The 13,838-nt window shown below is 38.3% G+C and overlaps 1 protein-coding gene across 1 annotated transcript in view; it reads right to left on the bottom strand.

Moving 5' to 3' along the window:
• Positions 1-13,838, bottom strand: part of TBC1D2B (TBC1 domain family member 2B) — a 66,638-nt gene that overhangs the window by 30,658 nt on the left and 22,142 nt on the right. The window contains exon 3 of the mRNA XM_051982406.1: positions 7,300-7,465. Within this exon, the coding sequence (XP_051838366.1) occupies positions 7,300-7,465 (166 nt within the window). The remainder of the gene's footprint in view (positions 1-7,299; positions 7,466-13,838) is intronic.

A 13,838-nucleotide genomic window follows, 5' to 3' on the forward strand; every position in this document is an offset into this window, starting at 1 on the left:
AGGTGATGTCATGACATGCAAGAGAATTGGAATAAAGTGAGGGTGGACTGTGCAAGGTTACCTGCCGCACTTTCTCCTCAATAAGCATTTGTTAACTTATTGGAAGCATAAAAAATTAGGAAGCTCAAAGATATTTGCCAAAGTCATGAAGGATGTCTTATATGGGGTCTCAAAGGAAGAGGGATTCTTACAGATGATAAAATACTCCAGATTTTCAAATGCCATTATATGAATTACATTAAGACCCAGAATATACCAGAATCTCTTCAGTGAGAATCATCACCATTAAAAAAAAAAAGAGCATCCTATGAAATAAGGATAAAAAATGTCTATTGTTTAGGATATAGTGTTTGGTGGGCAATCCATTGATTTAGTGAATCAGTATGTTTTTATAAATGACGGGCACTAACAATTTATTAGTTCCAGAACTAAATATAAACTTTGTACAGGAAACCAAACAAAAAAGGTCAATATGGAGTTGATAAATAAAGATAGTAAGAAAGCACTGAGATGTCCTTAATGAATTCAAGTCAACAGTAACCTAACTAACTATATTACCAAGTCATCATCAATAGTCTTTGAAAGATCAAATGAATGACAGAATTGCAAGATTGAAAAAGGGCAAATATCTTGATATATCATCCCTTTCTTCCCCTCAAGCAAAGAATATAATCTGCAAATTCTTTCAGTGATTTTCAGTCATGTCTGACTCTTCATGATTACATTTAAGGTTTTCTGGGAAAAGATAATAAAGTAATTTGCCATTTTCTTCTCCAGCCCATTTTACAGACAGGAAAACTAACGCAAACAGTTAAGTGACTTGCTCAGGATAACACAGCTAGTGCCAGAAGCCAAATTTCAACTCAGGAAGTTGAGTCATTCTGACTGCAGGCTCAGCATTCAATCTACAGTACCACCTAGCCACTCTCCTCTCCTGCAAACTCTTAAGTCAGAGAATTTGACTTTTGATTCCAGTCAAAATTCCAGAATTTATTATTAACAAGATGGCTAGTGAACAGCTAGAAAAGAAAATGGGTCCCATTGAGAATAAGGATGGCTTTGGCAAGACCAAATCCTGCTAGACAAACCTTGATGTTAAACTGATAGAAAATGGGAATGCTGCAATTTACTCATCAAAGCATGATAAAGTTATTTCATGCTCTTCTTATGGAAAAGTTGAGCAAACACGGATTAGATAAAGAATTGAAGGGTTATATTCCAAGTCATTAATGGTTTGTTGTCTACTTGGAAGATGGTCTCTAATGGAGTGCCCCCAGGATTCATGCTTGACCTTTCACTGCTTAACATTTTTTATTCAATGACTTGGATAAAGGAATAGAAGTAGGTTTATCACCTTTGCAGATAACCCCAAATTAGAAAGCCTCTGCCCCATAAGGACTGACTGGAGACTATTAGCCTGGAGAAGAGAAGGTTCCTGGGGTCCTGATAGCTGCCTGCAAATGACTGAAAGGTTGTCCCTTAAAAGCTTGATCTGTTTTGTTACAGAGGGCAAAAGTGAAAGCAAAGAATAGAAAGTTCAAAGTGATAAATTTAGGCTTGATCTAAGACCAAAAGTACGAACAACTGGTTCTGATAAAAAGTGGAGTGTATCAGGAAAGGGGGTTGTTCAAGCCTCAGAGAATTAATCTAGCTTCTCTCTGGGGAACTGCTCCCTGCCTACTTTTGTACTGAAAGGTCTTGCTCTTGGTCACTTGCAGAATGAATTTCTGAACTGAACTGTTAAATTTAATCCTATATGTCTAGAAGTTTGCAGGTTTAGGGGTTTTTTTCTGTAGGCAATCTATGTATTCTTTCCATTGCTCTTCCTTTCCTGTGTTCAGAAATTCCAGATATCTTTCCTCTATTATTTCTTGAATTATGGCATTCAGGTTTTTTGACTTGGATTTTTCTAGATCTATAATCCTTGTGCTGTTGCTTGATGACTTCTCTTCAAGACCAATATGTTTTTCTTGAAATAAGAATATGTCTTCCTTCAATATTACTGTTTTTTCCATTTCTTCCTCTAGGCAGGGGTCCTCAAACTTTTTAAATAGGGGGCCAGTTCACTGTCCCTCAGACTGTTGGAGGGCCGGACTATAGTAAAAACAAAAACTTTATTTTGTGGGCCTTTAAATAAAGAAATTTCATAGCCCTGGGTGAGGGGAGATAAATGCATCTGGCTCCTGGGCCGTAGTTTGAGGACCTCTGCTTGAGTCTAGACTATCCTTTGCTTCTATGTGCATCCCTAATCAGCTACCCTCTCTTTTGTCTATTTCTTTAGGCAGACTTGGCCACTGTAGATTCAAATTTTTCTATCCTACTAACTATTTCTGACTCTAAATGCTGCTCTCACAATTCTCATTTCTCTTTTGATATACTCAGGAACAGCAGGCTGGAGTCCCATTTTCCCCTCTTTTTTACAGTCTGCAGCTCAGATCCCCAGGAAACTTGAATGAGGGAGGGGGACAAAAGTGAAGGGCCCTTGGGTTAGGCGGGCATGAGGTGGATGGTGAGGAAGCCACTGAGTGACCTGGAGGGAGTTATTGGTTCATGGGATTTTTGTTTTGCTTTGTCTTCTTTTGGATTCCTGGTGTCCTAGACTAGACGGATGAAACATGGACACACAGTGCTCTAGACTGGGAAATATTTTACATAATAAATAAAATTACAGTAGAACACAGATGATGTTAACATATGGTTTTCTAGTTAAGATGCAATTCATGGAGTCCTTATATATAATTAAGAGACCCCATTTCCATCTGAGATTGACACTTCTGACCCAAACCATGGAGATAGCTGAAGTAGGGGCATCTTTGGGGCATAACTTCTGTTCTGAAGAAGGTTGAGAGGCTGTAAGGATAAGAAAAAATGCCTATTCTCCATCTTGTTGGTCATATGACCACTAAGTCTTGTGACTTCTGCAGTACATTCAATAAGCCCAAGATGTTTTTTGACATAAAATTTCATCTACTTAACACAAATGTTCTTCTGGTGGCAAATACTGGGATGGTACATTCTCCAAAGACTCACAATTATACCTGACTCAAAGGGCAAAGGAGATCTAATACAAGATAGGTATAAGCAGGTTGTAGCAGATGAAACAATGGCATGCAATAAATAGTATAGGGGATATTTTCCTAGAAATGTATCATCAAGAAAGGAAGTCATGTTGTAAAAGCAAGAAGTAACATTTGGCCAGCCCAGGCATTGCTCTGGTACACTTCCCCCATCCCATTTCCCCCAAAAGAGGAAGGTTTCTAGCCCAGTGGGTAGATTTTCTTGAAGGATCTACTAAAGAACAAGTACAAGAATAAAAAAGGACAAGAAGGCACGATGAGGCTGCAATTTGCACCAATTTATACCGATGAAGGTCTGCTCTGTCAATAGCTGATAGAGGTGGTTGCTTATTGTTTAGGAGTAAAAATCAATTAATGTCTCCTTGAATAAAAGAGCATACTTATTAGATGATATAAAAACAAATGCAAGAAACCCTTCCTAGACAAAGTACGCAATACAAACTTCTAAAAGAGTTCTTGACCCTAGAGAGCTTCTTATTTAATAGAGAAATTACATGTATACAAGTAGGTAAAGCCTAAAATAAAATGTTGTAAGAGAAAGGGGGAAGAAGACACTATTTAAGTACTGTGGGCCAGGCACTGTATTAATTGCCTTACAAATACTACCTCCTTTCATCCTCACACCAGCTATACAAAACAGGTGCAAAAATCATCTTTTTTTTTTTTTCAGACTGAGAAAACTGAGGCAAACAGGGTTAAGTGACTTGGCGTGGGTCACATGATTAGAATATGTCTGAGGCTGGATTTGAATTCAGGTCTCCACTACATCACCTAAATGCCAAAGAGCAGTTCTGCCTTTTTGCCATAAAACAAAGATAAGATCCAAGAAAATATAATTTGAGGAGAAAGTGATTACTTTGACTCATAAAGATGCTGACATGGTCTTCAGTAGGCGGAGGTGTGCAATGGGGGAAACAGTGGGAGAAGACCTGGGAAATGCATGGAATAGAGGGTAGGAAGAGATCGGGCGGCAGCAGGTGGTCTTGCTCAGCCATTAACAATCTGTGAAGGGAAATGGCATGAAACAAGGCAGTAAAGTTAAGTTCACAATGGGTTTAAGTAGAGTCTTTCTACTGAAAGGGTTAACACAGTCAATACCTGGTAGAGTACCCCGATACTATGGATCCTATAATCAGTTCATTCATTCAACAAATACTTTGTGATCATCTACTATGCAGGATGAACATCAGCTTATTTTTTTTGCATTTGTTCAAAAATGATCTACAGTAACACAGCCCAAGATGGTAATAGCTCACTTCTGCCAAATGTTAATATTCCATCTAGATTTTCAAAGGCAAATTGCATGGTTCACTTTTTATTATTGCTTTGTTATGTTTGGATCTAAAAAAGTTCATAGAAGCATTAGAAAAACAACTATCAAATTTCTCAAGGGCCTGGAACCATATGAATTCCACCAAGAGACTTTTCAGATTCCACTGAAGCCCAATGTAACCAAACCTCTCAATGGGATTAAAAGATGTTAACAAAGAAAGGGATATTGCCTCACTAAGAACTCATTGCTTAAATTCTCCCTTCCAGCAGGCCACTGACACCCTGCCTGCCTGCCAACAAAGTCTCTCAATCAGAGGCCTAGGAGCATACTTTAAAACAAAGCCCTGCAATGAGATTTTACCATTCAAGGAACTTTTGTGTCTGTGGACAAACTGAAAGGCTCCATTTTTCCATGGTCCATCTCTTGTGGGATTAAGTTATAAACTTCAACTTTGGAAGTTCCAACACATTTACATTGGTCACAATAGAGTTTACTTCTTTTGGGAAAGCTGCCTGGCCATCAAACGGACCCAAGGAAAGGCTGACCAAAATGGGACACATCTAAGGTACTTGAAAAGAACAACATTCTATGATGGACAATGTATTATGGAGCTCTCCAAAGTCATTTCTGTCCTCAAAGCTTTTCCTCCTCTCCTCTTCACAAAGCTGTCCTTATTATCAGAAAACGAAAGCTTTAATGAAAAAATAAGCCTGGACCCATTTTTTAATAGAGCAACAGAACTGGCACCATCTAAAAGAAAAACCATAGCATTTCGCCTCAGAAATCTTAGTTTTCATTCCAGGCTTCACTTTTTACTAGTTATGTTAGCTGGCCAATCTCATAACCTTCCAGCCGGCAGTGACATTAAGGAAAACCCTTAGAAAATTGTAAAATGCTACATAAAAATGTGAAATATCATTAAGTAGAACTGTGGCTCTAATAATCACAATGATCCTAACTTTTGTCATGCAAAACAAATTTCAACTCCTGAACTTAGTTAATGGAGGTAAGTATATGGCAGAACAGAAGGGATGGACAGGAGAGAAAGAGCCACCACTGAGGGTTAAAGAGCACAAATCTGTATTTCAAAGTAAGCTAACAGAGACACTGAGCTTCAAAACAAGCAAGACTCAAAGCAAAAGCCAATTTTCTGTAAATATTAAACTCTGAGGTCATACGGTGACTATTGTATATTATGCCTTATTAAAAAAAAAAAAATTTGGATAGCCATCATGACTTTGAAAATGCCACATGGAAACTACAGTTAATATCTCTCGTGATAAAAAGACAGTTATACCATATAGCATCATGGGCATGGGAACCTCCAATACAAATGCCACCTTATAGTAGTATAAAATTTTGACCTTTCCGAAGTCCTTTTATATTTATTTCACCAGCCCCCCTCCCAGGAGAAGGTATGAAAAGCAGGCATTTTCCCTATTTAACTATGAATAAAACGAGAAATTAGAGGACTATCACTAAATAGCTCTGTGCCACATGGATGGTTTGATGCAGTTACTTAATAGAGTAGTATAATGGGTAGAGATCTGGGTTCAAAGCTCCCCTGCTGGTCTCTGGACAAGTTACTGAAGACTGTGTTTCAGGGCTCTAGTAAAGAAGCATTCCGACAGTGATGAAATCCAACTCAGGCCCAGTCCAAAAAACACGCAATTACAAAGCACTGCCAACACATGAAGTCATCAGGCTGGAGGCCTGGGGCCCTGACTCTCAGCTCCTCTCTGCTGATCAGCCAGGGACAGGTCAATGGGTCAACAGCACCATTTCACAACAGATGCAGGGACTCCCTGCCTCTCAAGCCTCGTTCCATCCACTCTCCCTGGAGGGCACAACAACCAGGGCTTTCTGACCACAAGCTGACTCCCAGGAAGGGGCCCAAGATGCCGCCCGCTCCCTCGGGGAGCCCAGGGCCTCCTCCGCCCCGGGCCCTCTCGCTTCCTCCTCTCACTGGCCTTTTTAGAGATGGCAGTGATAGTTATGAGCAGAGTTCTGGATTAGATTAAGAACCATGTGAGAAAGCCTGACAGGACCTCAGAGCGACAAGGAAACACTTACATCCGGCCTGAGGAGAGACTCCCTAACAATGACAGCTTTCCCCGGGGATGGGAGCTTCCCATCTCGAGAGGTTTCCAGCCCAGGTCCAGACTCGGGCGATCCCTGCCCTGGCACAGCTCAGACCAGCTGACAAGCTCTTAGGAAGCCCCAGCCTGGGAGCTGTCCAATGGACGGGACCAGCCGGCTTGGAGGAGCTGCTGCCCAACAGGAGGACGGGCGCTTCTCAGAGAACACCACAAGAGCCCGGGAGTGGGGCTGGCCCCCCAGAGGCCCTCTAAGTCGGGGAGGCGGGCGCAGGCCCAGAAGCTGCCCAGGTGGCAGGGGATGCGCCCAGAGAGAGGGCCCAGGCCATGTATGTCAGAAGCAGGATCTGCCCAGCTCCCCTCCCTGCGTCCTGCCTTGGAGCAGCCAGCTCCTTCTGCTCCTGGCCCCGAGCCCCTGGCCCGGCTGTCTCCCAGCCCTTCTCTGGGCCCCAGCTTGGGATCTCAAGGGCTCTCTCCAGACTAAGGTTGTGTAACTCTGTGACATCTTCCTCTCCTTTGCACCACTTTTGTGATTCTATTTTATGTACAAGAGAGTCTTTCTCTAGAGAGAAGAGACTCAAGACAGAGGGTGCTGGGGGTGCTGGCAGAACGCCCCAGAATCCTGAGGAAGGACCCCGTCTCACATTTAAAGCCAGGAAGGCTTACCAAACCCTGCCAGAGCGTTCCCTCACCGTAAGTAAAGTGTTCCCACTTTATAAAGGAGGAACTGAGGCCCAGAGAAGTACTGCAAAGGCCTGGGTTCACACAGGGCCAGACCACAGCCAGGCCTCTGGACTGGAGTCCGGCCTCTGGACCTTCCATGCTGAGGAGGCCATTAAGCTGACAGACTCACTTGATGTCGGTGCCCCACTGCTTCAGGGAAAAGTTGCTGGTGCTGGATTGGGTCGGGGCCGGCTGGATGGCGGCCTGCTCTCCCACCAGCTCTCCGGGGGCGGCCTCCACAGAGAGGACGTTTCTGGCCTTCTCGGCAGAAGTGTTCGGATGCAGGAGAATCCCATCTGAAAGAGAAGGAACATCAGCATCAGGCAGCCTCAGCTTCCCCCCAGAGCCTAGATTTAGAACTTGTGGATCGGAGACGTCTTTTCTATCTATGAGCAGCTTCTGGCATTCTTTCAGGGCTCTGAAGGTCTTCTCTTTTGAAAAGAGGAAGAGAGGCTGGAAAGAAAAGTGTGCCATTTTCTGAGATTTCTGGAATATTATGAAATGTTTCCCAGGGATATGAGAGCAAACTACCAAATAAGATCACCAGTGACAGATGAAAATATACTGTCACTAAATATGGCACTGATCACTTACCACAACCCTATCCCATCTAAATACAACTGTCTGATATTGCAGAATGCAGAAGAATTTTTTTTTCCCAAGAGGAAAGGCAATAATATTGAATACACTGTCAAACTTTAGCATATACTCTCTCTAAAATAAAATCTCTGCCAAATGTTTCCACCTACAAGTCAAAAAAAAAAAATTATAGAAATTCTTCCAGATGAGATATCCAGGGAAATACATAATTTAAATGTATCAACAAAATGTGTCAAATTATCCACATTCTCTCTTTATACCAACATTGTTCAATTTGGAAATTAATTTATTCTTTAGTTCATGAAAAAAAAAAAAAAGTCTAGCCAAGAAACACAAAAAACACAAAGTGGACTTCCAGAATTGAGAAGAACTCAAGAGTTCAGGGGCATAACAAGTTCTAGAAGCACCATGAAGCCAAGATGAAAATAACTAGATATTTTGAGTCCAACTTCCACATAAACAGAATCACTTTTTTTCCAATGGAAACAAAGTTCAAATCAAAAGCAAGATTAACCCAGTGAATTCAATCCAACTGACAATGAAAGCAGTGCAACAATTATGTAGTAAAGCATGAAAAAAAAGTGATCAACTTTAAATCACCCATACTGGTAGATGTACCAATACCTACACTGATATAGTTGGCTGCCATCACTATTGTCTGACTCAGGCTCTACACAGACTAATACAAGTAGATGCAAGAGAGATAACAGTTTAAGTAGCAGAAAAACAAAGAAAAAAATTCAAATACAGAGAAAAAGATCCACTGTATTTATCAATGAAATTCACAAGTACAATTAATCAGGAAGAAGAAAGTTCACTGGACTTGTTTTATATGAATGCTATGGTTGCATTTAGCATGGAATCTAAAAAACTGAAATATCCTGTCAATAGTAGGATGAGAATTATTCCAAAGAAAAGAAGATACTTCTAATAAACAAAAATTTAGGCCAATATTTCTGAAAAACTGGATGCTCTAAATAATCAATTGAGGTCTTCAAATTCAAGATCTAACCCAGAAAAATGAAGTGACTAAATGCATGAAAAATTTATTATAGACAATGAATTTAACAAATTTTTTTTTAATTTTAAAAAGACTTGTTCTGCACATCAAACAGAAGAAAGTAAAGACTTTCTTTAATTGCTGCCTGGTCTATATAGAAATCATTACCATTTTATTTTGATGGCCTAGATATTTCTAAATAATGAGGGACATATTCAAATTGAGTTTTACCCAACAGCAGAGCTCACAATCCATCCCTGATTGTCCATCCTAGATGACTTATCTATATTCTCCCAAAGGTTTGCCACAGGAGGTCTATCAACACACTGGAGGTTGTCTTTTCCTCCCAAAATATCAATGATCCAGTGGAACCTTCTGCCAATCTAATTTTTATGAGCAGCCCATCTTCTTTGATTTTTCTACAACTTCCTGTTCCTCTTTGGAATTTCCCACTGTCCATGTGCTACATCCTCTCCCTCATCCTTCTTTTGCTTGCTGTGTGATCCTTATCTTTAGTTCTTTAGAAGCAAGGGTGTCCCACACCTCACTGCCATATAGCAACCCCAATAAAATGCTGTCCTGAAAAGAGGGATCTTTGCTTTCACAGGCTGCTTGAGGTCAGTAAAAGAACTTTGCAAATTCACTTCCTGAATGTAATCTAGCCCATCCTCAGTTCAAGTCTGGGCCTAATCTCTTATCTATCTGTACTGTCTGTCCCAAATATCTGTACTATTGGGCAAGCTCCATTAAAGGTGGATAGAAATCCATTTGCCACAGATTAATCTGAAACATTTTATTTTATTTCAAATGAACAAGAAGAGAATGTCTTATGATGGGACATTGAAACAAGAATTTAAACTGGAAAATCTTTTAGTTTGGCTAATAGTCAATAAAAAGTTCTCCGGTTTATCAAAGAAGTGGTTCAAATTTTACTATCATTTGAACATCCTGTCTGCATAACAGGATTTTCTGTTGTAAATATTATAACAATAAAATATCTATCTCCATTAGTGTTTGAAAAAGAATTATGCGTAACCATTCAATGATGACCCATTTTAAGGAAATTTACAACAAGAAACCTCCATACTTCATATTTATAATACTATTGTGGTTATTATTTTTATGTTGTAAATGTGAAAATTATTAAGGATGTTATATCAAAAGACATCTATATAAGTTATGGTATATTTAAAGTTTGTTATAAAAACAGTCATAAAAACTGTGAAGGTACTAATGAAAAAAAGTAGAACAGAACAGGTTCTATTAGTAACTATAAAGCAGTAATTATTAAGAAAAACAATTTGGTACTGGTTAAAAATTGAGAATTTGATCAGAATATGATATCTACTGTTCAATAAACCCAAACACCACAGTACTAGAATAAAGACTTAGTATTTGACAGTAACTTCAGGGAAAACTGAAAAAGCAGTTTGGTAAAACCAACCTCTCAAATCAATATCATGATAAATTCCAAAAGGACACAAGACTTGATGGCCTCATGAGCAAATTAGAGGAGAAATTAGAGAAGAAAGCACATCTCCAAATGGGGAAAGAGTTTATAATTAACAAATAGGGAGAATCAGAGGAAATAAAGTGGATGATTTTTCTTATGAAAAATTTAAAAGATTTTGTACTTTTAAATTAGAAGGGAGGTATCTGGGGCAATATCTTTGCAGCAAACATCTTTCTCTGAGAAAAGTCTCCTTTCTAAAGATAAATAAGGAATTGATTCCAATTTAAAACCAAGAACTATTCCCCAATAGATAAATGGGCGAAGGATATAAACAGGGAAAGGAAGAAATTCAAGTAATCAAAAGCCACATAAAAATGCTCCAAATCACTAATCAGAAATCCAAATTAAATCAACTCATGACCTACATTGACAAAGATGAAAAAAGAAGAAAGTAGCAAATGCTAGAGGTCTATGGGAAAACAGAAACACTAGTGCACCTTTGGTGGAACTATGAATTAGATTAGTCATTCTAAAAATCAATTTGGAATGATACCCAAAAAATGAACAAACTGTCCATATATCCTTACTAGGTTCAAAGAATCAAAGAAACAGGAAGAGAACCTACATGCACAAAATTTCTTATAGTAGCTCTTTGCAAAGTAGCAAAAAACTGGAAATTAAAATATGGCTAACCAAATTATAGTCTATGAATATATAATGGAATATTATTTTCCATAGAAAATTTAAAACAAAGAATTTTAGGAAAAAAAACTGAGACCTCGATATACTGATGTAGAAGGAAATGAGCAGAAACAGAACAATTTATATAGATGTTATTAACTTTGAAAGATTTTAGAACTCTAATGAATGCAATAATTAAATTACAAGTCTAAGGGATTGAAGATAAAACATAACATCAAGTACCAACTAGAAGTGATGTCTCAAAATGTTCCTAAGATTATCAAAGGATAAGTTAAAGTGACAAATTGTCTCACTTAATCAACTTATGTTTGCGTATATACCATGTTAAATATTAACAGTTAAAAAAAAAAAAGTGCAAAAAAATTTTAGAATCTTAAAGCAAGAACCTGAAATATCCAACCAGTCAACAGTAAATCATTTATAGATGATCACTAGCAACCCCCTAACTGGTATAACCAGGACTAGAATGAAGTTAACTCCTACTCTATCTAATTTTTCTGCTAGATGATGCTGGGGGGGAAGAGTCTAATGATGCATGTGTTTTATAGGAAAAAAAATAGTAATGAGAATAAACTTAGATACCTTCCCACTAATAGCAACGGTAAAGAATAGATGTTCATCACTACTATCCAATATTGTCTCCAAAATGCCATCTATAGTAAATACCAAGTGAACTAAAAGAAATTGAGAGAATAAGCATCAGCAATGAGGAAACAAAATGGTCGCTTTTTGCAGAGCATGCAATGGTTCATACTTCAAGAAATTTGAAGAATAAACTAAAACTAGTTAGATTAAATTAGTTAACAATTAAAATAGTTAACTTCAGTAAAGTTACGGGCTATAAAATAATCCCACATAAATAATTAGTATTTCTGTTTATTACAAAACAAAACAAAAAGAAAAGGAAGAGAGAGAAAATTTATTTAAAATTACTACAGAAAGTATTTTAAGAGTCTAGTTGCCAAGAAATACACAAGAACTATGTGAACACAACTATAAAACACTCTTTACATACATTTAAATAAATGGAAAAATATTCATTGTTCCTAAGTAGGCGAAGTCAATATAAAAGGGGGAAATGGACAAAGTAATGGAAAATACTGGCAGAATTTGCTCAGGTCACACAATTATTGTGGTTCCTAGTCTAGTCTTACTCCTCAATCTTACCTAAACAATTCTTTTGACCAAAATATAACAAAAAATGGCTACAAGAAAGCTACTCTTTTCCAGATTCTAAATCCTGATTTTTTGTGTATAATTATTCTACCTCTTTCTACTAGAGTAGTTTCCTTTTTCTACAAGAGTAGGAAGATAAAGGAAAAGCAATCATAAAAATTATCTGGAGTGTGAATATTCTTCAATGGATGGTGAAATGGAAGAGACATTTGCCCCTCATACCTGTGTATAAGTAGAAAAGCCAGAAGTCAAATCAAGTTTTCTAACTCCCCATCCAGTGTTACACCAAGCATAGTCACTCGTGCTGGTCATCCTTGCTACCAGGAAAGATGAGGCTGGTACACTGTTTGAGTTCTAGAATGCTGAGCGGTAGTAAGCTAATCCAGTTGGGGGCTTGACATTAAGTCTGGTACCAACATGGTGAGGAGCTAAATGAGGAACAAACCAGCCTGAGCTGGAACCAGAGCAAATGTTCTGGGGAACAGAGGAAGATCCAGTTTCTACCCACTTCTGTCTCCCCACCCCATCTCCTTAAATCAGTATTCTTTCCATTATAATTAATAATATTAGTTATATGTGCAAATCATACATGGAACTGCAACCACTATAGAAAGAGAATGGGAGACAGAGGTAGTTTTTTTTTTTTTAATGCACCTTTTATAATTACTTGATTTGAAAATATGGAAAAATTTCAACTTGATAAAGAGATAAACAAAAGAATAGAAAAATGTAAGTTTAACTATATAGGGATCTGTATGTTTTTCCAACAATGCAATACTTGATGACTGTTAGATTCACAATAAAAAATTTTCCACTTAGACAAACATTATGGCAGCTAAGTGGCGCAGTGGATAGAGCACCAGCCCTGAAGTCAGGAGGACTTGAGTTCAAATTTGACCTCAGACACATAACACTTCCTAGCTGTGTGACCCTGGGCAAGTCACTTAACCCCAATTGCCTCAACAAAAACAAAACAACAACAACCAAAAAAAAAAAAAACCCACAAACATTAGCACTTGATAAACCATATTTTTTTGGGAAAAATCACTGTGTTGAAACAAACTGAAAAATCTATTTTCTTCAGTCTTAAAAAGAATTAATTCTTGAACTTCAATAAACTGTTCTTTACATTATGTCATGAAGTATAAATTGGAAAAGGATGGGAGGGAGAGATGGAGAGATGAAGGAGGGAAACAACCATTTATTAAGCACTTACTATGTTCTAGACCAGAGTATTAAGGAAGCCATTACCTAAAGAACACTGATCTCACACACTTCTGTTTAAACACTTTCAAATGCTCTTTGCTTTTTGTAATAATTATGATTTTCTGGAATTCTAGTTCCCCTCCAGGCTTCTACTTCCTTATCTGTCACATGAAGAGGTCAGACAGAAGGATCTCTGCAGACCCCTCAGCACTTCCAAATGTTAGGGATTTTAAAAAAAATATTAATAATCTTAAGTTTTCCAAAATAAGCTCCCTAGGCTGGAAGGGTAACGATAGTAGTCATTACTTCTGAACTCAGTAAAAGCAATTCCAGTAATAACAAACCAACCTTTCCCTGCAGGGGATCACAATTACATAGGACTTCACAGCTTGACAAGCAGGTCTCTGACAACAACACAGTGAGGCAGGAATGAGAAAGTATAACGGTCCCCAATTGACAGATGAAGAAACTGAGGCAATAAAGGTGGAGATGTGCCCAGCGCCACATAGTTCATCTGTCTTAGAGCTAAGAC

Source organism: Antechinus flavipes, chromosome 2, assembly GCF_016432865.1.
Source record: "Antechinus flavipes isolate AdamAnt ecotype Samford, QLD, Australia chromosome 2, AdamAnt_v2, whole genome shotgun sequence".
In the NCBI taxonomy this organism is placed as follows: domain Eukaryota; kingdom Metazoa; phylum Chordata; class Mammalia; order Dasyuromorphia; family Dasyuridae; genus Antechinus; species Antechinus flavipes.